Source organism: Phyllobates terribilis, unplaced genomic scaffold (assembly GCF_046119375.1).
Source record: "Phyllobates terribilis strain yellow unplaced genomic scaffold, ASM4611937v1 Scaffold_9__5_contigs__length_417890890, whole genome shotgun sequence".
Lineage (NCBI taxonomy): Eukaryota > Metazoa > Chordata > Amphibia > Anura > Dendrobatidae > Phyllobates > Phyllobates terribilis.
In genome coordinates, this window is record NW_027362769.1 from 257,242,661 (window position 1) to 257,264,973 (window position 22,313).

At 43.7% G+C, this 22,313-nt stretch overlaps 1 protein-coding gene across 5 annotated transcripts in view; it reads right to left on the reverse strand.

Annotated features, from left to right (window-relative positions):
• Nucleotides 1–4: 4 nt before the first annotated feature.
• ALG1 (ALG1 chitobiosyldiphosphodolichol beta-mannosyltransferase) overlaps nucleotides 5–22,313 on the reverse strand; it is a 36,539-nt gene continuing 14,230 nt past the window's right edge. For all 5 annotated transcript variants that reach the window (XM_073647794.1, XM_073647793.1, XM_073647796.1 and 2 more), the window contains 9 exons: nucleotides 21,547–21,636; nucleotides 19,300–19,410; nucleotides 18,806–18,927; nucleotides 14,812–14,850; nucleotides 8,931–8,990; nucleotides 7,490–7,600; nucleotides 7,134–7,248; nucleotides 3,575–3,650; nucleotides 5–487 (listed from right to left, as the gene is read on the reverse strand). In XM_073647794.1, coding sequence (XP_073503895.1) covers nucleotides 356–487; nucleotides 3,575–3,650; nucleotides 7,134–7,248; nucleotides 7,490–7,600; nucleotides 8,931–8,990; nucleotides 14,812–14,850; nucleotides 18,806–18,927; nucleotides 19,300–19,410; nucleotides 21,547–21,636 — 856 coding nt within the window. In that variant the 3' untranslated portion in view covers nucleotides 5–355. The remainder of the gene's footprint in view (nucleotides 488–3,574; nucleotides 3,651–7,133; nucleotides 7,249–7,489; nucleotides 7,601–8,930; nucleotides 8,991–14,811; nucleotides 14,851–18,805; nucleotides 18,928–19,299; nucleotides 19,411–21,546; nucleotides 21,637–22,313) is intronic.

Genomic DNA, 22,313 nt, shown 5'->3' on the forward strand with positions numbered 1-22,313 from the left:
TGGGTAGTCACCAAAATAATCTTTAATCTTACAAACCAATCTGATATCAACTCCAGGCAAAGACATGATAGCTGTAAGAAATCCCACCCAAATGACAGTAAGACTAAGCCAAGTAGAAGTGTTTTTGTCCGCTGTACGGCAGTGAGGAGAACCATCAACCATAACTTCAGCTGCTTGCCCTTTGGTCCTTTTCATTGTAACAGGTTTAGAAGTAGAGAATGGATCCAAAAACTGGAGTGGAAACAGTTTCTCAGCTCCATAAGATTTCGCTTTGTTCTCACTTTCCCTATAAAGATCATTGTACCCCACCAGTAGGAGATGCAGGTGTATATGTCCTTAGAGAAAGGATTCCCTCTTATGTTTTGCAGTGGTCTCTAAGTATTGGTAGGACGGTCTGATCCCAGCTTTCATCCCATCTCATTTGTTTCGATTCACGAAGATTTTGGCGAAACTGTTTCAGCTTGCTTGTAAAGGCCATAAATAACATCTGTGAAAAAAATAAAGGCTACATTATTTCATTCTTACAACCTGCATGATCATATATCAATCGATCACAGAGCAGCTCCATTACTGCAGTTGTGTATGTTCCTCCCTGAAAGACTGCAGCATTTCAGAGAAAACACTTTGGGACGACACATCTGGAAAGACTTGCCCGAGTCCACTGCACTCCCCTAGCCACACACACACACGGAGAGACCTGTCAATCCAGGGGAAGAAGCCACTGAAGCCACACCTTTTGGAGTAGTCATCCCAGTAGTAAGGACCCTGGCTGCCCTTTCAAAGACTTTTTTTTTCTATAACTGCCACATTTCCAAATATGTATATGTGGCTGCAATAAGTTGGTTTCTGATTCATCCTGCCCCTGGTTTGGACAGCCTTAATCATCAGACAAGTTCCCTTTAAGTGACCAGCTTATGTTACTTGTTAGCTTTGTCTATTAAAGTGCATCTGTCAGTGTATGTCGTTTACTAAGCAGAATCCTGCTGTCAGGTAGGCGCCGTTACACTGTGTAAAATGATACCTTTGATGATGAAATCCATTCAGTGGTTCTTTTATAATCTTTATTTTCAGTTCTGCCATAATGACATGCTAGTGCTCTGGGGACTGAGGTGTGAAATTGAACAATGCCTGTGCAACTGAATAGCAGACCATAGTGTGAAAGTAAATAGTGTCATACAAACTGAATGAATTGCCAGTGTCTAAACTATTCCTGAACAGTTCACCCCCCCCCCCCCCCACTATGCCAAAACCAGAATGAGATTTATTTTGTTATGTACATAAATAGAGGCAGAAGGACAGCTAAAAAAACGCAGCAAAACATGCGTTTTTTGACGCAGCTGATTTCCTGGCAGAGATCAGTTTTGCTGCAGATTTCTTACTGAAAAAAAAAAAACACAACATGTGGGAACATAGCCTTAATGTGATATGATTTTCAAATGGTAGACAGGTTAGGAGTTTGCAGTCAGTTTCTTTTTTACGTAAATACTGTTTTTTTTTTCTAAACTCCTTTTTATATGGCCAAAATGCTTGCAAAATCCAGCACCTTTTACTTCTCTCTTTAGGATCAACCCCTGATTTTGGCTTCAAAAGGAGAAAAATATAGTACATGATAGAACTGTGTGAATACAAATTTTCACACATTTGCAACACTTATCTATTGAGTTCAACATAGGACATCAGAGAACAAAAAGTTGCTTGAGGGTATGTGCACACGATGCAGAAATGCTCAGGATTTTTTCCTGAGCATTTCTGCATCTCCCTGGCAGGAAAAAACGCATGCGGATTGTACATGCGGTTTCCTGCCAGGGACATGCGGAAATGAAGCGGTCTTCACTTTCATTTCCGCATGCGGGTTGACAAGCGCTTCCCAAGCGATTTTAGCATCACTTGGAAAGTGCTTGTCAACTTCACACTATATAAATCCATGCAACCGGCATGGATTTATATAGTGTGTGAATGTCAAAAAATAAATATATACTTTACCCTCTGATGGCCCCCGGTGTCTTGCTTCGCTCGGTCCCGGCTACCGGCAGCGAAGACTGAAGGACCTGCCGACGTCAGCGTCACGTGACCCGTCACATGACTCTGACGTCAGCGAAGGTCCTTCTTCATTCAACCGCGAAGTGCGGGGAACCTAGCAGGAGCGCTGCGCCTGCCATCAAAAGGTGAGTATATATATATATATTTTTTATTTTATTCTTTTTTTTTTTTTTTTTTTAATGGTACCCGGGTCTGGATGAGAGTCCTCTCATCCACACCCGGGTACCATCCGCACATTAGACCGCATGAAAAGCGCATCAACATATACAGTGATGCGGATTCCATGCGGTCTAATGCAAGTCAATGGCGCCAAAAAAGCAGCGTTTCCGCAAAATTAATTGACATGCTGCGGATTTTTGAGCGCAGCGTTTACGCTGCGGAAAAATCCGCATCATGGGCACAGCACATGCGGATTTCAATTGGGGAACATTGCTGCCCTTCTACCATGCGTTTTTCATGCGTTTACGCAACTGCAAAAACGCAGCGGAAACGCATGAAAAACGCATCGTGTGAACTCAGCCTAAAGGGGTTATCCGGTCAAAACCGATTGACTTCTGAATCCCCACAATGTACACGCTGTGGGGATTTGCCGGTTTCAGACCCAGTAACAGAGGGTATGTATGCGTTATACATACCTCTGGCCAGTGGAGACATGCCCACTGGTCGTCCACATCTCTAGACAGGGCACGGCATCGCTCTATATAAGTGTATGGAGTGAGGCCGTACCCGCTGACCGGGGATATGTATAACTTATACATAACCTTCGTTACCGGGTCTGAAACCAGCGAATCTTTGCAGTGCATGTGCTGGGGGGATTTATAAGTCTGCAGACTTATCTGTTTTGACCGGACAACCCCTTTAAAGTTTGATTCAGCAGTATCACCACAGGGTGTGCCATTCCTGCAGCAGTTTGAATACAGCGTGGTATGTCATTGATGTAGTGTAAACAGATACCAATGGAGGTGCTTGAGATGGATAGAAAAATTGAGGGATTTTAACATTTTAAATCAGCAGTGGCCGGTCTCCTAGGCAATGATTACAAGCTCTTTGCTATAGAGCTTATAAGCCCTGCTCTGAAGCTGACTGGATACAGACAGCTCCTCTGATATTGCAGAAGATCTGGCTCTGCTTGCAGTACCTGGGGGCGCGCACAGCTCAGGCTGGGGGCGCGCACAGCTCAGGCTGGGGGCGCGCACAGCTCAGGCTGGGGGCGCGCACAGCTCAGGCTGGGGGCGCGCACAGCTCAGGCTGGGGGCGCGCACAGCTCAGGCTGGGGGCGCGCACAGCTCAGGCTGGGGGCGCGCACAGCTCAGGCTGGGGGCGCGCACAGCTCAGGCTGGGGGCGCGCACAGCTCAGGCTGGGGGCGCGCACAGCTCAGGCTGGGGGCGCGCACAGCTCAGGCTGGGGGCGCGCACAGCTCAGGCAACCCTTTTAAATGTAGTGTGGGATTTTCTTTTACTTGAAACCCATACAACAGCTACATTCCCTTTCACCCTCCGTCAGAGCTATAATGTGACGAGACAGAATGCATACCTTTAGCTGTGCAGCAAGCTCTTTGGAATCTTCAAATGTCAAACCATTTTCATTGTGTTTTACAAGTTCGTGCAAGCTGTAAAGAAAGCAATCATGCTTATTATTTCAGTGTTTTTGCAGCAATATATTGTGTGCTGCTGAGTAACGACCCACCGAGCCCCTCGTAAATAGCAACATTTTGTTTGTCAGTGAAGCTACATTGCGGACTGAAGAGAAGTGATGCTGCAGGTAGACTCCGCATTGTACGGGGACGCAGCACAGCTCAGTGGTGAGTGGTAGATGCTAGAAAAGCTGCATTTCCCCAGTCTACAGCACTAAGCAGAAATCTGCATACAGACAAGTACACAATGTGCACCGATACAACAGCAGTCACTTTGGGGTACAAGGATACCAGTACTATAGCAATGTGCAGTGGACGATCGCTCTGGAAGGTTCACTGCAGCTAAAATTGGTACATGTATATTTGTAATTTTCTTAAAAGTTCCCTGGTAGCAGAGTAGCATTGTTCATCTGGGTTTATTTAGGCTGATCATCATAAGACTACCATTTCCGACTTCAGGTGCCTCAAGAGTTTTTTTGGCTGGGGCAGTATCCCCACTGCATGCAATGCGTTTCCCCATGAAAATAGATACAAAGTCTCACATCCCTTTTTCTCATCTTTTAGAAGTGTACAACTGATGTCACTTCATCTTGGTAATCTCAGAAGTATATGTATGTACCAGAACAGGAGCAGGGCAGGATTCAACAGGCCAGCTCCTGCCGAAACAGCCGCCATCAGGGAACCCCAGCAGAACCCAAAAAACGTTAGCTATCTCTCGCTCTAGATATCTATCATAGTTGTTTGGGAAACTATATATATTTCCCAGACAATCCCTTTTAACTAGTGAGAACTTGCATAACCAAAATAAAAATTGTAAGAAGGCAAACAGGAAGTCTGGAGCTCAAGATGGACAGGTCATGAGCTACAGATGGAAGGTTGCTTATTGAGTTATTCTGCGAGGTGCCTGACCACACAGCTCAATGTCTTTCTAGGGCCAATGAACATTAGATGAAGGTGTGTGTTGTGAGGGGGCACTTGGAAACCCCTCCGAGCCTGTGCAAAGAGCGGCTGAAAAAAAAAAAAATAGACCTTTTTGTTGGATTCATCTATCCATTAATTACACGGATGACCATTCATCTAAATCAGGCCTGCAACATATGCGGCCCGCACAGCCGTATGGGAGACGCAGATCCCTTCCTCCTCTATCCAAACGTATTCACGTCTTTCAGACACGAATACATTTGAGCACTGGGGCAGAGCAGCACGCGTCAGTCCCAGCCCCGATGTGCAGCAGCGTGATGAGGTCAGCATGCTGCTGCCGGCGCCGCGCAGCCCGACTAGACGTCGCGCCGCGCAGCCCGACTAGACGTCGCGCCGCGCAGCCCGACTAGACGTCGCGCCGCGCAGCCCGACTAGACGTCGCGCCGCGCAGCCCGACTAGACGTCGCGCCGCGCAGCCCGACTAGACGTCGCGCCGCGCAGCCCGACTAGACGTCGCGCCGCGCAGCCCGACTAGACGTCGCGCCGCGCAGCCCGACTAGACGTCGCACCGCGCAGCCTGACTAGACGTCAGGCACTGGTAAGCGCTCCATGGAGGAGCTGAAGAATGTGCTTTAATTTTAGATGAGGGGGCTGGGGAGAGGGAAGGGCACAAAGGGGCAATGGAGGATGTTATGGGGTACATTATGAGGCAATTGGCAGATTGTGAAAGGGGGCATAATACAACGAGGGGCTGTGGGGACAATATGCAGAAAAGCGTTGTCTGAGAGATATGGAAAGTGGCAGTTTGGGGTGATAATTATGGAGAGGAGCTGTGAGGCTGGGATATTTTGCGCAGGAAGCACAATGAGGGGCAATTATTTATTCAGACGCAGCCTAGCAGATATTTATATTTATGGGGCAGTATAATTATACTTTTATTTTTAAGGGCACGGCGTCGGGATGTGCTGCTGAAGACAGAAGAGGGAAGTCTGCAAAGACGAGCTTTGGGCATGAAGGCTCATCATGACGTCTGGACAAAATGGAGAAGAAAAGTAGACTGGCTTCAATAAGAACAGATGTCATCTATAAGGTACGTGGATGTAAATATTTGTGATACTGTCTGTGTCTCATCAGTACTGTGGTTCCTGGATAGTTTGCAGTCTGATAATGACAACTCCCAGCATCTCTTTAAGGACATAATGGGAATTGTAGGTTCTTGCAATACAATATGCATGTATATGGGACTGACCTGACATTGCAAATGATCACTGTACTAAGCTTGGTGCTGTATAAATGTACTGACGGTGGTTCTGGGGCTGCATTCATGTACTGACGGTGGTTCTGGTCCCGCACTCATTTGCTGACAGCGGTTCTGATCTTGCACACATGTAGCAATCCATAACATGCTTCATGGCTATGTTGTTAAAACTTAAAAATCCTGAAAACTTAGAAATTTGAGATTATGAGGAGGATTTGGTGAGTTTCTGCTCCAGAAACTCGTAAAAAAAGTTCAAGTTAGTATGTGTTCATACTTTTTTTTTTATTTTTTAAGCAGAAACTTACCAAATCCTTATCAAATACTCAAAACTTGGTTCTGGTGATGTAACTACCCCTTTACATTTTTTTTGCGGCCTTTGGGATTGGTTCAGTATGGAAATGTAGCCCTTGGACCAAAATTGTGCACCCCTTCATCTAAATGGCCACCTTGTAATAAATACTGTCTTCCAGTATAATCTGCTGATGACAACTTTGTTTCACAAAATTAGTCTGCGGTGGTGGAATCTTCCCTTCATTTCAAGAGATTTTTTGCAATAAGACAAGCCCTCTACTCAGTTACTGACCCATCTGCTTCAGCAGAAATGCAGGGTTCTGCTTCTGATATTGTTAATGCTTCATAATGCGCATGTTCATCTTGGTGATCTAGGACATATAGTCAGTCCACTTGTGAGATCATCAGCGGGAGCATGGCTGGATTCAACAGCCCAGCTCCTGATTTGCAGACATAGAATATCGAACAGACCAATACTCGCCCTGCCCAGGACCAGAGCCATTTTCAGCGGCAGCTCCAGTCTTTGTTGACAGACTGCAGCACTGAAGTCACAATTACAGAGACTATGCCTTATGCAGTCAACCACTTAACTCAGTGATGATATCAATGTAGACAGCTGAGCCCAGTGATTGGCTGCAGCCGGCACATGAACTGTACTCATGGCGTTGCCGCTGCATCCTGTCAATGAAGACTGTGGGCGATTGCAAAAAGGTAGCGCTAGACATGGGGAGGGCAAGTATTGCAGTGTTCATTTTCCATGTCAGTAAGCCTATATTAAAAACGGAAATTATTCCTAGACAACACTAGCTAAAAAGATGACATAACAAGCTTTCTTCTAGGTTACTTACTGTTGTAGAACCAGGTGTGATAAGGAAACCCCAGTAGTCTTGAGAACTGGAACTGACTTTGGTCAATCTGCTGGCTAACAGTACAAAGATACTTTTCTGGAACACATCTACACTTGTATTTTAATTATAAAAAAAAATTACCATTGAAAGTTAACAGCACACACAGGGAGACAGCAGCCGAACATATCAACCACCTTCATGGGAAGGTCCAAGCTGCTAGATGACTTGTGAAGACAGACTCCTAGGTCAGCTGAGCCTAAAACAAAGACTTCTGGTTAAGGCATGGCTATAGTTTGTACAGAGGTAGACAAACATGGCCGCCTTCCATTGTTGTATCTGGTATTACTGTATCCACATCAATAGGATGTACTGTACGACTTGTAGAAGAAAGCAGACATTTCTCTAACATTGGGCCACTTCTTTTAAAATAACCTGAATTGCAGAAATACGTAGTGAAAAAGAAAAAAAAAAAAAAAACACTCCGATTATTTCCCTACCTAGTAATACAGGATAGTCTTCAGCTTCCAGCCAAGGAGTGCAGATCTGTATGTTCTCCAGTTGTAAGTTACTAATCAGCTTACAGTAGTATTCCTTCAGGGGCCCCTTACCTAAAAATGGTACAGGCACAAAATCACCACCAGTACATACATACTAGAATTCCCTCACAAGAATATTAAGTGTCATGGAATATGGTCCATTGTTGGATGACAGGGAGGGGTGAATCAATAAAAACTGATGCATTATGGCTCGTTCACACACGACCGTATTTTTGCTGTCCCTAAAAAAAGTGCGGACAGCACTCGGACCAATGTTATTCAATGGGGCAGTGCAAATCAGCGATTTTTTTTTTTTTTTTTTTTTTACTGACCAAATCAGCATGAGGGAGAGGAAAAAAAATTGCAGCATGCAATAGTTTCTGCCGTAAATCGGACGAGACTCAGTCATTCAGGTTTATGGGTACGAAAACAAAAAATAAATGCCATATGGAGGCACAGTACAGCATCCGTTTATGGGTACAATGAAATACTGTAACTTCGGAAATTGTAAATTGTCCTGTGAATAATTAATAACGTCTGCTGTAAAAAATGGATTGTATACAGACTGCACGCAGATGACGAGTGAAAAAAAAATTGTCAGAGTTTTCTGGATGAAACTAATGATTTTTTTTATAAACTCGTGAACCTACCCTTACAGGGAGGGTGGCTGGCTTAGCTATGAGTAGTCACCCAGCCCCCTTCTCACAGTGATTATATGCAAACATGGGAAACACGGTACTGCGTCAGGGTGCTTTCACACTTTTTTCAGATACCCGTTCATTGCCCCCGTCGGGGCTTACATCCGCACCCCCCACAAAATGGGATTCGGATGTATGCGCGGACGGGGTCATAGACTATAACGGTGCAGGCAGAGTGAATGTGGACTCTGACATGCATCATTTTTGGGCGTATTTCTGAGTGTCAGTCTCCAGTAGGCGTGCACGCCCAAAAATTATGCACGACAGAGCGCACGTTTGCTCTGCCAGCACCATTATAGTCTATGGCCCTTTGGCGCATATGTCTGAATCCTGACAGAGCCACTTAACGAGTGCTTAAACGCAATGTGAATGCACCCTTATTTAAAAGCCAGAAAAAACTCCCAGGAGTGGAGTTGAGGTCTTCAGATGGGGCACAATGGATGCTAGAAGTAGACTAATAAGTTGTAGAACTTTTGTGTACAGCACATTTTTAAAGTATAATATTTGTACCTGGACAACGCCATCAACATATAATTTATACTGAACGATGACAACCAGAAGAGCAAATCTCAAAATATAATGACAGAGTGGTCATTTTTATGAACCAATTTTTTTTTTTTTTTTTTTTTTTTTTTTAAACTATAGATATAATATTTCTGAAGAAAATCAAACTGGTTATATGTGAAAAAAAAAAGTTAATTTACCTGTTATAACACATACTAAAGAGGGAAGCTTGGATCCATTTGTGATAAACGAATCATAATCTAAAAGAGAAAAAAAAAAAAAAAAGTACAAATGTAATAATGTGTTGTCAATAAAATCTATTGGTGAAGCCATTAGAAAATCCACAATTCGATATAGGAGGAGAAATCAGAAAAAAAAATGATTCTGCTTATGGCTCTTACCATTCAGGTGAATCAAATAGCTCAAATCAGTAGACTGAATATTCTTGATGTAGTTTTACCCATGCTGAGACCCCACACATTTTAGTCTCTTTCATAAAAATACTAAGGCACCAGTATAAAAGGCAACATGTCAGAAGTCACCATCAACATTGTTTATACGCTGATCGCAGCATTATAATAAAGCTTTTGAAGGTCCAACTTAACGATTCTGTGTTTTATAAAATTTCTTCTGTTTGTCCTGTGTAAAAGAGCCAGGACAAGTTGGGGAAGGGTGGGCATCAATTCCCACATTCTAATCCTGGTTAGGATTCTCTAATAACACCCCCTGGGCATGAATGACACCTTACACCAACAATTCATAGCAGGACCACCAAAAAATCTCATGCATTTGAGTGACAGGCTGACAGTCCTACCATGACGTGTGGTGTGATTGACCTCATTTATAGAATCCACTCCATGGGAGGACCACCAGCACCATTGCTTTGTCATGCCTGCCATGCAAATTGTCTCTTGTGAAGACACCGGATCTTCTGTGGGCATAATACTACTCAGACAACACAGGGTGAGGGTTAAACAGTGTGGCAATACTTTAATGAACCACCAAACCGACAAAAAACAAAGAGCAGTCTCAGCAAATACCCAAGATGGTACAACATTACACAATCTCACCCTTCTGCTGGCCTGCCGAGAATAGAACACCTGCGACTTTGGGACTTCCAGCGCCGACTACCTCAACCAGTTGCCACCCCCCCCCCCGCTTTTGACGGGCCCCCACAGAGAAGGTAGCGGCAATCTTAAGAAGCCGACAGTCCATCGAGGTACAAGGCCAGGAGACCCGAGAGTTTCCATGGGGCCAGATGACCGGCTGATCCCAATCTGGCTTCTCCGAATGTCTACATGGGTTCCAGGAAACTGGAGGGTCCCACCTGGCAACCCCAAACAACATATCCATGGGGCCAGATGACTTCATCGTTCCAACCTGGTCTCCCCACATGTATCCATGTGTTCTCTGATGGTCAATAGAGCAGATCTGTATTCTTCCAGTCAGGGCCGTATACACTTAGGCCGGAATCATGTAGAATCCAAATCTGTCTCTCTCTGGATGGAGACATGCTACCAAGCTGCTGTTCTGAAGAGTCTCTGATTCTCCGCTTCTCCTTGATTCTCTTTGCACTTTGCAGGAGGATAAAAAAACCGTTTTATATTTACATATGTGGCTAAGATCAGTCACAGGTCAGGGGGAAAGGTGTCATTGTTTCAGCTAATCCCCCTGCTCTTGTAAATAAACTAGCTGGTTTAGTACTATATGCAATTATCATAGTAACAAACATCACTGTTCCCAAACACTGAGGCCATGTTCACACATCTTGGTTTTTTCAGTGTTTTTTTGATGCATTTTTTATGCAATTTTGCAGCTGCGTTTTACAGTACCAGCAAAGTCTATGAGATTCCAGAAATTTCATGAACACATATTGGTTGTTGTTTTTTTTTTTTTATCAGGATTTTGTGCTTTGCATGTTTTTTTGCAAAATAGAGTATGTCACGTCTTTCAGCATTTTTACAGCGTTTTTCACCCATTGGAAGTAATGGGTAGTGAAAAAACTCCTAGTGTGAACATATTTTCACTAAAAATGCAGCAAAACTTGAAGCCAAGTACAACAGTATGTGAAACATTTATTTTTGTGATTTTTACCATCTTGCCTTGGTCATTGAGATGGTAGTTTGTATAAGGAGAGTTTAAATTAAATTAGTGATGAGTACAGTGTCACAATCTGATTGAAAATTGGTTCCATGCCCAATCATTCTGCCTACTTTAGCGGATTGCGGCTTAAAAAAAAAATCTGTCCTGCGGTTCCCTTTTCCTTTTATATGTAGGAGATGGTTCTTCTGCAATTTGTCAAGGAATTGGACAGCGTTCCTCCCTGAAGATTTACCTAGGCCACTGTTACCTGATTGAGAGGATTCGTACATGGTGACCCTGCAAGGAGACTAGGAGCTTCCTTATGGCATATTCTACCGCTAGTAACTCCTTCATGTTCGAAGAAACTGACTTTTCTCCCCCTGTCCAGACTCCCTGGACCAGGTGATCCTCTAAATGGACTCCCCATCCCTTGGGGCTTGCATCTGTGGTAATAATCCTCGAAATCTGGTTTACCCAAGGAACCCCTCTGGCTAGATTTTCTGTGTTCGACCAGTAATGAAGGGAATGGGTCTTTACTGGAGATGATATCTTCCCTTCCAGACATACTTTCAAGGTAACTTCGTTCCTTAGAACATCCCACTGCAACTGTCTGGTATGAAACTGGGCCCATAACACTGCCACGATACATGAGATCAGAGAAGTCAGCAAGGACAAAGCCTTCCTGAGCGACATGGTGGAGACTTTTACCGCCTTGAATACCTTGCTGCATATTTTTTCTATTTTGCGCTCTGGAAAACGACATTCCTGATTTCTGGAGTCCAGCATGAGACCTAAAAAGGTTTGCGCTTTCAGGGGCTTTAGTCTCAATTTTTTTTGGTTTAACAGCCAACCTAAGTTTTTCATGGTAGTGCTGACCTTTTCTAGCTGAACGTTGCAGTGATGAACAAAACTGCCTATAAATTAGGAAGTTGTCCAGATATGGGACTACTAGCACATCTTTCTCTTGAAGGCGAGCAGCCACTTCCGCTATTAATTTTGTTAAGACCCGAGGGGCTACAGCCAGTTCGAACGCAGGCATTGTGTACTGGAAGTGTTTGATTTCTCCTTTTATGGTTAAGGCCACTCAGGAATTTCTGGTATTCAACATGCATCGGCACATGATAATACGCATCCTTCAGATCCAGGACAGCCATATAACAGTCTGGAAAAAGCATCTTTATGGTTGATCTTACGGACTCCATCTTGAACGTCTGAACTTTGAGGAATTTGTTCAGGCCCCTCAAGTTGATTATTGTCCTGAAAGTCCCATCTGGCTGTTTTATCAAAAAGAGGGAAATAAAACCCTTCCCTCTCTTTGTATAGGGTCCTACAAGAGGATGAACTTCTTTACCAAACCTAGGACTTCCTGTTCCAAGGTAGCTGTTCCCACGGTGAAGCCCATGGAGATGTCAGAATAAACTTTCCAAAGGAATAGCTTGAAACTTCAGCCTTGGGCCGGATCTCACTAGGTTGAGAATCCAGCTGCTTGAGGAAATTTTTTCCCAAGCAGAGAAAAAGAGGGATAGCCTCCCCCCTATCTGGGGACAGAAGTCACTGGGAAGATTTCTTTCCTTCATGGAAGGGACCCCCCAAACATAAATCTTCTACTTTTTTTTCCCTCCGATCATCCCATCTATCTTGATCCCTGGAGACTCTTCTAGGGTAATTCCAGCTTATAAAAGATCCTTTTGGAAAAGAATGTAAGGACAAATTAGGATTTTTTTTGCGATCTCCTGCTTTTTCCAAAATGTCTTCGAAGACTGACCCAAATAGGTATTCCCCTTCACCCATGATCGAGCATAGCTTTGATTTCTCTTGAATTTCCCCCGACCAGCATTTCAACCGGAGAGCTCTACGGGCTGTATTAGAAAGTGCCGCTGATCTAGCTTCCAGCCTTGCAGAATCCGCTGAAGAGTCAGATAAAAATGAGCTCCTTTCATTAACGGAATTGTGGTCAAAATACTGTCCCTAGTCACCTTATCCTCCAGCTGACCTTCCAGATGATCCAGCCAACCCATTAAAGGATCTGGAAGTACATGTTTCTGAAATGGGTGATTTCAGAGCTCCAGCTATCCGCCTTCCTATCCAGGGGATCCTTAAGCATCCTATCTTCAAAGAGTAAAGTGAACCTTTTAGATGCCTTTGAAACAGCTACATCTAATTTCAGGGCTTGATCCAAAGATGATGTCAAGGCCTCAGCAAAAGGATATTTCCTTTTAAACGAGGAAGTAAAGGAACCTCTCTTCATGGGGTTTCTTCTATTCTCTTCTGACGAGGGCTTGGATCTTTTCATTAACAGGGAAAGTCCGATGCTTCCTTTGTTCTAGGACCCCCAAACATGATATCCTGGGCAGATTTTTGGGCTTTCGGCTCAACAATACCCATTTTGAATCTAACTCCCATTATCAATTTATTTGTATCCTCTACAGTAAAGCACTTACGCGCCCCTGTACCCCCATCCGATGATGGAGTAAAAGAAGAGGAATTGGAAGACACGTATTCGCCCTCTGACTTGTGGGATTTGTCGGACTGTGGAGATGATCTCCAAGACTTTATAACTTTCCTGCCCCTTTCTTCCTCCCCATGACTTTAGGGAGTTCTTGATGTCCGCCCTAATGAGGAATCTTAATTCTGAGACTGACAAAGTCTTTTCTGGCAAGAACGGAGCAACCCTTCTTTACAAAGCGCACACTCCCTGTGATTAGACTTCATTATATATACTTCCTAGGTTCTCCCTGACAATAAATTGACAAGAGAAGCCTTAGTATAAAAGTGAACTTTCACAAAGATCACTTACCACTTTAATAACTTCTAAAAGGTACCAGATTCGGAGGAATCATATCACCAGACATATCCCCTCTGGAGGCTGTGGATTCATTCATTCTCTCAAGATCCACCTTACTGTAGCTGTGGCTTTGCTGACTGATCCTACTATCACTTGTGGTGCCACGCTTCCCATTGATGTTGCTACCGTTTCCGCTCAACATGCTCCTGCTGGGGCTCCCGCTGATGCTGCTGTGGCTGCTTCATTACTGCTAGAGGGACTGCCGGAGCATAGAATCCGCTCTGCTGGACCTGTGGGACCTGCCAGACACAGCCCATCCCTCCGTTGGTGCCTCTTACAGTCCTATCCCGTAAGTGAAAAATCACCTCCGGGTCAAATATTAGCAGTGCATTCGTCATCAGGGCGCACATCTTTGGTGTGCACCCACAGACCTGGAACGTGCTGGCTGACCACAGGGAATGGCGCCGCTACTCACACCTGCACATCAGTCAAGTCCCCCTGGGCTCACGGTGGTGCTTCCAGGACCCCTGCACCAGCCGCAGCATGGATGGAGCCACTGCCTGAATCGTCTGGCCAGACCTGGGTAAGACTTCTCCTGTTCATCCAGTACCACTGATCCAAATAAAGGTTTCCTAGCCAAGGACAGGAAACCAACTGATGCATGGGAGAGGTACCACCCTTTTATCTTGCTCTTGAAGTGCGGATTCCCTCTCTCTGTGGTGCCGCCATGGTTGAGAGAGGAAAAAAACACAGTATTTATGTAATGACAACAATTTTGTCAAAACGTCGCAGGCACCTCATTCCCACTAGCTGGAATGTCTCCAAGTCCAATTCACACATTGCACTTAAATCAAGTTTTTTAGCTGTTTTCCCTGTCACAGATTTCTTTTAGGTCATATGAATATCTGAAGATATTGCTCCAGATTCATTACCTAGTTTACAACTAGTGGAACACATAGCTACAAAATTTGAAAAAGTAGTTTGGGTCTCCAAATATGATGCAGGTGAAAACAAATCAAGCCTAAATTAAGAAGTTGCAATTTTGGCATAAAGCTACACCCACAAATTTTACACCTGTCAATAAAGTTTGGTGCAAATTACTTCAACTCCTGGTGTAAAATGAGCAACCTCAGTGAATTTGGGTCACATTCTCTGGGTTTTAGTGTTTTGTTTTAATCAGTAATAATACATCATACAGAACATTAAATACAGACCTTGCAGAGCACTTAGCAATACACTGAAGTCTTCATCCTCTGCAGAGACAAAAAAAGAGTGCATTGGGATAAAGTAGGCATTACACGCATATAACAATATGTACAAATTCATGGATCTCATGAATGTGTGGCACAAGAAACAGAAATGCTGCAACAAAGCTACCGAATTTAGGCCACAGTCACAGCACACACACTCCGTTTCATTGACCCATACATATATCCGTGTGTCTGATCCACAACACTCAAGAATATGTCCTATTCTCATACATTTTGTGGATCAGACTCAGCCAAAAAAAAAATCTGTGTATCAGGTAAAAAAAACAGAAGACATCTTTTTCACGTCTGCATTCCATGTTTTTTTTCACTGATCTTTTAAGAATCAATGGATAAAAGTTCAGACAGTTCATCTTCAGTTTTTGAAAACAATTGAGAAAAAAAAAAAACAGATGCAAAACGGATGACACATGGAAGAAAAACCTGTCTGTTTTTTACTGTGTGACTTAAAGAAGTTGTCTACTTCTTGGACAACCCCTTCTCATAGCCCGCGCTTGGCCCCGATGAAATTAAAAGCCTATACTCCCCTCCCGTGCTGGCGCTGTTCCAGCGGCGTCAGCACTCGCTGTCCTGGGGGTCTCGTGCGGTTGTTGAGACACATGACCCCGGCGCCCAATCAGCGCTGCCATCACTGTCTCCGCCTTCGGACAAATCGAACATGAAGAAGTAGTCCGGGCTGCAGCTGATCTCTTCCTCTTAATGTTCAATTCGACAGGAGGCGGGACAGTGATACCAGCGCTGATTGGGTGCCGGGATCACGTGACACAACAACCGCATGAGAGCCCCAGGGAGAGCGAGTGCCGACACCCCTGGAACGGCGCCAGTACGTATAAGTATAAGAGTATAAGCTTTTTATTTGATCGGCGCCAAAGATTTAGATCAAGAAGGGGTTGTCCTAGTCGAGGACAACCCTTTTAAAACTCTAAATAGGATAAAGCAAGTTGCACTCACCAATGGTGTAACTTCTTAATTAGAAATCATTGCAGAGCATTCTAGATGTTGGCGGGTTTGCGTGATTTATAATAAAGACGACGTTACCCCGTTGGTGAGTGCCACTAACTTTTTCCTATTTGGAGTCTTTGGCCACGGCCCCGCTATCAGTATTTGGTCAGTATTTGGTCAGTATTTTTTCTCAGGAGTGGGAGCCAAAACCAGGAGTGGGTGATAAATGCAGAATTGGTGACTTGTTTCTATTATACCTTTTCTCTGATTGATCCTCACCTGGTTTTGGCTCCCACTGATGAGAAAAAATACTGACCGAATACTGACCAAATACTGATAGTGGGGCCGTGGCCTTGGATGAACTCCTAATTTTATATGGAAAGGATTCAATTGTGCCTGTGAAAAGCTAATCGGATAATTGTTGCTCTGGGAATGGTGCCAATCAGTTTGTTTCTATGAGGATGTTTGAAGTTAGCCTTATCTATATAACTATTCAATGTAGAAATACTATTAAAAAAAAAAGTGTAAAAGAAACTTGTCCTAGGTTTTGCTAACCATAAATCACTATGTAGGGGCTAGGAAGACATTTTAAAAAAAATATCCACATATAACAGCAGTGAGAAAAAAAACTCTCCGCGTGATTGCCAAGAGTTTCTTCGACCGGCAAGTAACCAGTAATCTTGGCGGCAGAGCCTCTAATTTAGTCTGGTGTAGACTAACATATTTGTAAAGAACAGTAGATGACGCAGGAGTCAGAATCGTCAGGCCTAGATGAGAGGTGTTGCCATCAAGACCAGAGAATGTCTAAAAAAAAGTGGACACATTGGACCCCAAATCACGGTTTTCACCAGACTAGTAGTTGTGCAAAAATTTTGCAAGTTTTGGCAGTTTTATTCCCGTATCAGTCGTCTGTGTCATTTTTTTCTGAAAATGGGTGCAGTTTGGTGGGTGCATGGTTGAGCTCAGCTGACAAATTCAGCATAATCTACATCACAAGAGTGGAGTAAATTACAATTGAAATGTACTAGACCTATGTACTATAAAAGGTCCTATAAAAATGTACTAGACCTATGTACTATAAAAGGTCCTATAAAAATGTACAAGACCTATGTACTAGAACAGGTCCTAGACCAGGGTACATTTCTTACTCTGGCGCACAGCACCTGAAAGATGCACCAAATTCATTCAGAGCTGCACACCACTTAATGAATTTGGCGCACTTTACTGCAGCACACTCGTCATCAAGACTGGATACAAAATGCTCATTTAAGTGTAATTTGCATACAGCACAGTAGATAGTAAAGGCGTAGCCCAGTGGTGATAAACCAATAACCTATCCTTACGATAGCTCATCAATATTAGACTGGTACGGTCCAACACTCGGCATCAGATCCAGTGCAGTTGACAATAGAGGCTGGGCTGCAGTACCTGGAAACGGCCACTACACGGTGTAATGAGCCACGCTGTTCCAGCTATGTAAACTGTTTACATCCGACCACCGCAGGAGCTGATCATATTATTATTATTATAGGGCCATTTATTCCATGGCGCTTTACATGTGATAGGGATATACATAGCAAAAACATTTACATAATCTTAACAAAACGAGTCAGCGACTGGTACAAGAGGAGCGAGGACCCTGCCCGCGAGAGCTCACATTGTAGAAGGGATGGGTGAGGATACAGTAGGTGAGGGTAGAGGAGGTCATGCAGTAATGTGGTGGGGCGGTGGTTACTGCAGGTTGTAGGCTTGTCGGAAGAGATAGGTCTTCAGGTTTCTTTTGAAGGCTTCCATGGTAGGTGAGAGTCTGATGTGTTGGGGTAGAGAGTTTCAGAGTAGGGGAGGATGCGCGGGAGAAATCTTGTATGCGATTGTGGGAAGAAGAGATAAGAGGGGAGTAGAGAAGGAGATCTTGTGAGGATCGGAGGTTGTGTGCAGGTTAAGTACCGGGAGACTAGATCACACATGTATGGAGGAGACAGGCTGTGGATGGCTTTGTATGCCATGGTTAGGGTTTTGAACTGGAGTCTCTGGGCAATGGGGAGCCAGTGAAGGGATTGACAGAGGGGAGAGGCCGGGAAATAGCGGGGGGACAGGTGGATTAGTCAGGTAGCACAGTTTAGGATACATTGGAGGGATGCAAGAGTGTTGGAAGGGAGGCCACAGAGCAGGAGGTTGCAGTAGTCAAGGCGGGAGATGATGATGGCATGCACTAGTGTTTTTGCAGAGTCTTTGCTGAGGTATGCACGGATCCGGGAGATATTTTTGAGTTGGAGTCGGCAGGATGTAGAAAGGGCTTGGATATGTGGTTTGAAGGAGAGAGCAGAGTCCAGGGTTACCCCAAGGCAGCGAGCTTGTGGGACTGGGAAGAGTGAACAGCCACTGACGTTGAAGGATAGGTCAGATGGGGGATATGAATGAGAGGGTGGAAAGATGATGAACTCGGTTTTATTCATGTTGAGTTTTAGAAATCAGGCAGAGAAGAAGGATGAGATAGCGGACAGAAGACATTGTGGGATTTTGGTTAGTAAGGAGGTGATATCAGGTCCAGAGAGGTAGATCTGTGTGCCATCAGCATAGAGATGATACTGAAAGCCATGGGACTCTATGAGTTGTCCCAAGCCAAAGGTGTAGATGGAGAAGAGCAGAGGTCCTAGAACTGAACCTTGGGGGACACCGACAGATAGGGAGGGAGATGAGGAGGTGTTGCGTGAGTGGGAGACGCTGAATGTCCTGTCTGTTAACTATGAGGAGATCCAAGATAGGGACAAGTCGGTGATGCCGAGAGATGAGACAATCTGTAGTAAGAGGAAATGGTCGACTTTGTCGAAGGCAGATGACATCTGATCGGAGGTGGTGCTGAACCCCACTGATATTCTCCTATAGTCCTGAAACATCTCTCTAGCCTTTATAAAAGCATTTTAGGGTCATCAAGCTGGTAACTTCAATATTACATGTTAACCTGTTATTTATAGCAGAAAAGAAGAAACCAGAATACCTGTCCAGCTTGTACTGCTGATCAGTAGGGCAGGTCGTCCCTCACTGAATGTAACAGTGCCAGATGTAAGGTTTTTCTCTGTAAAAGCAGATTTTTCAATGTGGGCTTCATGGCTCTCTAATCTGGAAAAAAAAATACAGTCCTTTTAAAGCATAGTGAACATGACACTGTCTGTTCTGAAGGAGGTTATCTGCACATATAGATAAAGGGAACCAGTCATTACATTTCCCACCCCACAAGTACCCGCCTATCAGACCGCACGGTACTGATCATACAGGGAGAGCAATGCATAAAGATCATTTAAGAGGTATGTCTATTGAGAATGCACATAATATGCCGACAGTAGTGGGAAATCTGATGTCGGGCTCCATTTCATCACTGTTTTTGTTAACATGCTCAAAGCATATTTTGAACTTAAGTGTATAGACTAAATCTAAAAGTTTTAGTAAATCTGCTCTTTTATTTATGAAATCCAAGAATTTTGAAAACTGTACCGGGCTCTGAAAGGAGCGTAATCCACTGCGAGCTTAACGAAGAGCTGATGCTGGAGCTCCACTGGGGTCTCTTTAAATATGGCTGCTGGCTTATCATACAGAGTGATGGCTCTGCAATAGGAAAGAAATGGACGCAGTGATACAAGTGAACAGAAAATACAGGAATCAGTTCTCTGCATGTACAGATTTACAGTGGTGTGAAAAAGTGTTTGCCCCCTTCATTATTTCTTATCCTTGTGCATGTTTGTCACACTTAAATGTTTCAGAACACAAAACAATTGTAAATATTAGACAAAGATAACACAAGTAATGAAGGTCTTTAATAAGGGAAAAAGAAATCCAAACCTACAGGGCCCTGTGTGAGAAAGTGATTGCCCCCCCATCTTAAAACATAAATTAACTGTGGTTGATCACAAATTTGTTGTGATCTGAAACATTTAAGTGTGACAAACATGAAAAACAATAAGAAATCAGGAAAGGGGCAAACACTTTTTCACACCACTGTACTTCCAGTAGAAAGAACAAAAAAAACTTTATTTACCATAAAATCCTTTTCTTGTCCAATTTATTGGGGAGGCCTAAAGACCACAATCTCTGTTCTAGTTCATCCCAAAGGTAATGAATGGGTCTGCGGTCCAGGCTCTGTGCAGCCGGTCATGTTCTTCCACCAAACATGCCTTTATGGATCTTGGTTTGTGAACTGGGGAACAGAAGAGGGCCTTCCCCAACACAGCCAGAAGCTACAACTGTCCAATATGTCTTCATGTCGTGAACCATTAAAAAAACCTGCCCATGTTGTTCAAACCACGGGCAGCATTAATCAATCATAGTCTGGCTGCACGATTGCAGCCAGGTACATTTTTTTTTTTTTTGCAACACTCCAGCATTTCACAGATCAGTCCAGGGACCATTACCAGAGACAAGACTAGTCCTATGCCGCCACTGACAGGCCTTTCCCAGAGCCACTACAGATGATTGACAGGTCTCTCACTGTGGGAGAGACCTGTAAATCACTTGGAACAGCACTGGGAGAAGCCGGCAGGACTAGTGTCATCTCTGCCTATGGTCTCCGGCTGGAATTTTTTAAACTATATTTTCTGCGAAACACTGGAGTGTTTAAGAGAATATACCTGGCTGCAGTCGTGCAGTGAGACTGATTCTATGGTTTGGGCAGCATGAATTGCAAGACAAGTTCTCCTTTAAGATTTCCCATCACTGGAGCTAAGAGCTTAAAACCCTGAAAAACAACCCTATAACAGTATCCCTCCTCCACCAAACTGTACAGTAGGCACAATGCAGTCAGGCAGGCAACGTTCTCCTGGCATTAGCCAAACCAACACAGACTCGTTCATCAGTCTGCCAGCACAAGTTTTACTCCAAAGTCCTGTGGCGCATACTTTACACCGTTCCATCTATTACTTGGCATTGTGCTTGGTGATGTAAGGTTCGCATAAATGGAAACAAATGCCATGAAGCTCCCGGCGCACAATTTTTGTGATGATGTTAATGCCAGAAGAGGTTTCGACTCTGTAGTTATGGAGTCAGCAGAGCTTTGGTGACTTCTGTATCTCCGCACTCATTGACTCCGCTCTTTAACTTTACATGATCTGAGTATCTGCAGTTCCTAAACGCTTCAACTTTTAAAGGGAATCTGTCAGCAGGTTTTTGCTACCTCATCTGAGAGCAGTATAATGTGGAGACAGAGAACCTGATTCTAGCAATGCATCACTTAGTTTACTGGGTGCTGCAGTTCAGATACAATCAAAGTTTTTGGTTGTAGCAGAGCTCAGAAAGCAGCCCCCACCTACACCACTGATTAACAGCTTTCTGTGTACATTGTATACGTGGAGTTGGACTAGGATCCACATGAGCTCTAGTCCTGAAGTGTTAATCTCCTGCTGATAAAACCTTCATTGTATTGGAACAACAGCATGAAGCCTAATAAGTGACACATCCCTGAAATCTGTGTCTCAGCCCCTACCTCATGCTGCCCTCAGATTACATGTCAAAACCTGCTGACGATTCCCTTTAAATATCATCGCTCTCAGGTAAAGGTAGAATGTTTATTAATAAAGAAATGTCATGAACTGACTAGCTACAATGGAGGCGCCTATTACAAGCTCTCAAATCTTTAATAACATTTGTGACATTGTATCACCTGCCTTCCTCTATGTGCTGCAGCTTTTTTACATCTGAATCTTATACTCAGATACATCACATTTTGGGTCACACTGCATTTAGTCTTACTTTATTCTCCAGTTTTGCAGCAAATCTTCCTTCATGGCATTTGTTACACAAAAATTATAACTCGACAGTCTGCCAAATATTTTCTCATACCTGCAAAAGGAGAATTTTAAAAAATAGATATAAATTGCAGAAAAATTACAGATTTATTTGCAAGAAAAATGATGTAGGAGGTAAATACAGGAGAGTAGAAAAAAAAAAAGACTTCTGAAAGGCTGACTGTGCCTGCAACATCTTACAGCTGTAGTCAACATTATTGGCACCACTAAATATTATAAAATAAGAGGATACTTTCCGAAATAAGTGGATCTGAACCAATTGTGCAGCATTAGAATATTTTAATAACCAAATACATTAAACAGAAAAGAAATAAGAAGAAACATAGTATATGTCACGGATGGATCAAAGTTGTGAAGCCCTATTACTTGGTTGCTTCAAAAGTTTTTTAGAGCCATCTTTGCGCTTCTTGTGCCTGACTGCTGGGGTTTCTTCCACTAAAATTCTATCAAGCCCTCAATTTTCCCATTAACAAATTTCATCACTCTCCAAAAGATGTGAAAACTATATTCAGATCAGGACTCATTGCTGGCGAGTTAAGCCCTACACGACATAGATAATATCATGGCCTACGTCAGGTGGCCACAAAGGGTAGAAGGGTCAGGAGCCGTGCCTGCACCATACAAAACAGATATCGGCACAGCTGGCAACTGCCTATAACAGTGACTGGAGCTAGCTCAGATCACTACTGTCTAACCATTTAAATGGCACTG